Here is a 4,675-nt window from a genome sequence, read left to right on the forward strand (position 1 = left end):
CCTTTATATGTTTTACATAAAAATTATAATATTACAAACTATATGCATTAAATGACGTTCAGTGAAAATGCGAGAGCAAAGAAATAATGTGGCACGTGGTATTTTTTATTCAACTATTTTCCAGGAATCGCGTTATCTCTAAAGCACTTTCCTGTTTGTAACGTTCTATATTATATGTTTTTTTTTTATAAAAAAATTTTTTTTATAAACGCGGTTTTCAAAAGAATAATTATCAATATATTTTAAATTTTGTTAAATTGTGCTAAATTTATCGGACTTGTCAATCCCGGGTTAATTAAAGCATATCAATCGGAACAGTATATATCAAATTATGCAAAAAAAGTGCACATGTATTTACCACGTGGTTTGCTCAATTGTCTATTTTATTTGAACTCGATGATAGACCAAAACTCTCATGTGCACCATTGATGCAACTGTCCTATTTATGATAACCGAGAAAGAAACTATTGGAGAAGCATTTATCAAAAAGGAAAGGAATGCAGCGAACGTTCGCGATGATGAAAAGCGACGAATATCGTTTGTTCCCGGTCTCGTTTTGATAAATTTGTTTATTGCGATAATGCCATGTCCTCCTTCGCAAGAAATCTTCGTTTGTGGTCCCCCCCTACGTCGACGCGAAAAGTATCATGACATCGAGCGTTCTATCTGATAAATAGTTCGCGGAAACTAGGCAACCGTTCCCAACTGTTCCTCGTTCCACAGTAAGAACAAGTGTCATTTAATCGTTTACGCTTGATATCGAAACACAAGAATATTTAGACGCGTGTATTTTTAAATAAATAGTTTTTTCTTCTTTGTGATATTCGGACGTGTTTGCGTTTCGAATTCTCGTTATCGCTTACCACCAGACGAGCCGAACTACGACACTGAGGTTCTCGTTCATTGAAGATGATAAGGCCGGGTCTGCGGTGGTCGGGCAACGTCAGAGAATCTCGAAGTCTCGAAGGCCGCCGATACGCCGTTCTTATTATGGCGATTAAAAAAAAAACACAATCTCTCTCTCTCTCTCTTTCTCCTATCCGTCTCGCTATCTTTCTCGTTTTTATCCGACCGAGCTTATAAGTAAGGACCGCCGTCGCGCCGGGGACCAGTAATCACTTAGGATTATTCTAAAGTAGAAGAGACGAAGAGGAGCTGAGCGCACGCAGATCGCAAATAGCAAAAGCAAACGTACGGTCTCTCGTACGTGGACGATAAGGAAAATTAAGGCTCTCCCTTGGTTGATGAATCTTATCGAGACGACCATCGACGCTGGCGGATGTCTGAGGCTTGAGGCTTCCCGGAAAATTGAACCTCGAAGAGGAAATCGGGACAGGCAGAGAGGAAGCACGCCGAAGACGAGCCTGGCTACGCGAAGACGATATACGAGAAGAGAGATAACAGAATTATTTTTCGAAGGTTGCATCGGTTAGTTAGATTAGACGAAAAATGTAAAAAAAAAAACATCATGCCCTTTGCAAATTTGCTCTTTGCAAGATTTGCGGAATTTTATCAGCGTTTGCGAGCCGCTTTGGGCCCGCTCGTTTCTGCGGATTTAAAATGATGAGACGAAATGCACATTTTTGAACCTCGGAGGAGACGATAGAACGAGCAAAGTGCATAAAATACAACCAAGACAAATATACATGTTATCAACCTGGCACGCGGCGCGCGCAATTTCGATTCATTATTTTATATTTTTACGCCTACGCCATTACTATTGTCACCGAAACACGTTTCCGTTTTTATACCCGTATAAAACGTCAACGTGTTTCGGCGACAATAGTAATGGCGCAGGCGTAATTATCGTACGAGCGAAGATCAAAGCTGCTAATAACACGAAAGGCATGATAATCGAGTATAAATAACTATGTGTGTATAGGAAGATCATAACCCATGTACACGCACATACGTATAAACATGCATACACGCACATATACTCAATCACATGCGCGCACGTGTACACATACATATACATTAGCCGCACTGTTATTGTTTTGATTCGTTATATGACTAAGTCCGAGATTATTTCCCCTCTTATGTAGCGTTTATTAATAACTGCAAAGTTAAGTAACTTAATAATTAAGTAACTTTCTCTCTTGAGATTATGTTGAAGTATTTCTTAATAAAGTGTGCGTAGGTAATTATTCCATAATGTGCATAAACATATTCATTAGAGGCATAAAAGTTGAATCGAGAGAACTTAAATTATATATTATAAATATATTCAGAATTACTGATTGTTAATAATTTCAATTTGCTATCAAGAAATACCTTGACCTACGATATCAGTGGAGAAAAAATCTATTAATTATTAATAAATGTTTTATAAATTGCAGGATTATTACAAGAAAAATTATAGAATTTAAATTGCTGTGGAGAAAGCATTAAGTTTTGATTTACATAACAAAATGGAGGACTTTGATTATTTAGTTATTTTATAATAAGTCATTTTTTGCAGATTGTGAAAAAATGGCTTCCATTCCGCAAGGTGCTTTCGCAGTGCGGAAAGTTCGTTGTAACGAGGAGCACGCTGTTTCCATGTCTATGATGGAGAAAAAAGAAAGGACTGAAGATAAGAAGGAAAATATATTCAATCCGAGGCCTTTTTTAGAAGGTAATATGTCTTCACTTAACTATAAATGATTTCACCGTTTTAATAAATTTATTTTTTACTTTAGATGGAAGCGCTTGATTCACTTGATTTAATTTGTTTTGATCATTTGATTTTACCGAATGTGCAGGTTGGGAGTTGACGCCGCTCAAATACAACAGCAAGCTGATGAACAGCATTTGGGGCCTGTACAATCGCTATTCGGTGCATAACTTTAAGAAGAACACTGATGCCGAGAAGGGGGCCCGCGGGGGGGTGGCCGCGGCGATCTGGGGTGCTATTTTGGAGAATCAGCCCCCGGCCGCCAGCGTCGTCGCCACCACCACCGCGGAAGCCCCTCAGATCATGAGAGCCGGAAATCATCTTTAACCTGGTCAAGTGATCAAAAAATCATTCGAGAAATGATTGTCAGGAATGAGCGTGATTTATGCGCACAATTACAAATGTAAATTGGGGTAATGAATATATAAATATGCGTACTAAAAGAAATTAGTGTATACGAAAGATATATTAGTAATTATATTAGTAATTACACGCATACAAGTTTTGGGGAGGCTTTTAACGACCATTTTGGCGCTTGTACTGTAAGTTCTCGTCTCGATTACACGTTGTTATCAACTATTTCAATATCGTTGTTTGCAACATCCTTTTGCTGTGTCGTACTTATTGTTATTCATTTTGTTTGTTCTAAGAACTAAGTCATTATTCATATTCGCAATAAGACAGCTCAAAATCAATCGTGCTGTTATCATACATCGCAATAATCGGATTATTTGCAGCAGTATTTAATGTTACCTTTCGTTTTAGGGATATATTCCTTGAGATCTATTCATCAAGAATCAAGACGTTTAAAAGACGCCTTAAATTTTTTTCGCAAGTAAATCTTTGTGTAAAATAAAAAATACGTTTCTTTTTATATGGTATGTTGAAAATACATTTAAGTGACGATTGTAAAAAATACGATATATATAGTTATTGATAATGAACTATGTGATCGCTTATGTATTATTGTAATAAAGTAAACAATAAATAAATAAATAAACTAGAAGTGTGTGTCACATATCAATGTAATATTATATCGCAATATTAAAATTCAATGTTTTTTATATTCAAATTCTTAGATAACAAATAAAATTTTTAATTTTCTCAGCAAACGTATATAAATTGAAATAGATTGAAATTTTCGAATTCGCACTTCAGACTTTTTTAATCCATTTAAATTAAAATATAATATGATATAGATATGAATACATTCGAATTTAACATGATGAATAGTTCAGATATATTTAAGGTAACATCCTGTAATTTCTGACTATTTCTACAGGTGTGTTCATAATTGGAACGTGTCAAGACCATAGACTAAAGTAGACGCAGCTTATACTGTTAGATGGTTCAAGAGGGGCGCTGAGATTAGCGGTAAGGAGGAATGAGGAACTACCAGCACATCGGTTTATTCGGAATTGTTCGGAACCATTCGGCTCTTAGCTGTCACTTTAAACCGCGTACATACAGCTTCATTGCATTTTGTGATTATTCAATTTATACACTTTCGGGCTTTTTTGAATATTTTACAGTGACTTATTGCATTGTATCTGGGTGCAGTAATCGGAATAACTGCAAAAGAAAAAATTGGGAGCAGCAAGAAAAAGAAAAATAAAAAATTTTTTATTTTATTTGTAAGTAGAATATCTATTAATTAATTTTTTAAGTTTACAAAAAATTTATTATTTAATTAAAAAATTATGTTTATACGTATTTAAATAATAATAATAATAATAAGGTATTTAAATAATTCGTAATTTTTAGATTACCAAATGATATTAATTAAAAAAATATATATAGAATTATAGAATTATATGCTAAAATAAGATTAACTCATTATATAAAAAACGAAAATTTAAGTGACAGACATACATTAAACAAATTAATTATATTTAAAGGCCAATAAAATACAAATCAATAATATACATATATATTATTTCATGTATTACTTTATTACATTTATTCCTTATTTAATTATTACTCAGACCGTATAATTTTGAATATAGCTCCGCGTAGTCA

General features: G+C 34.3%; 1 protein-coding gene across 2 annotated transcripts; it reads left to right on the forward strand.

Moving 5' to 3' along the window:
- Positions 1-799: 799 nt before the first annotated feature.
- Positions 800-3,659, forward strand: LOC105195990. Of its 2 annotated transcripts, none has more exons than XM_039455974.1 (3): positions 800-1,419; positions 2,462-2,617; positions 2,745-3,053. In XM_039455974.1, the coding sequence occupies exons 1-3, from the start codon at positions 1,245-1,247 to the stop codon at positions 2,981-2,983; spliced, it is 570 nt and encodes a 189-aa protein (XP_039311908.1). In that variant the 5' UTR covers positions 800-1,244; the 3' UTR covers positions 2,984-3,053. The 2 variants fall into 2 exon arrangements, with proteins under 2 accessions (XP_039311908.1, XP_011159985.2); XM_011161683.3 differs by having other exon boundaries at positions 811-1,428; positions 2,745-3,659.
- The last annotated feature ends 1,016 nt before the right edge of the window (positions 3,660-4,675 follow it).

Source organism: Solenopsis invicta, chromosome 12, assembly GCF_016802725.1.
Source record: "Solenopsis invicta isolate M01_SB chromosome 12, UNIL_Sinv_3.0, whole genome shotgun sequence".
In the NCBI taxonomy this organism is placed as follows: Eukaryota; Metazoa; Arthropoda; class Insecta; order Hymenoptera; family Formicidae; genus Solenopsis; species Solenopsis invicta.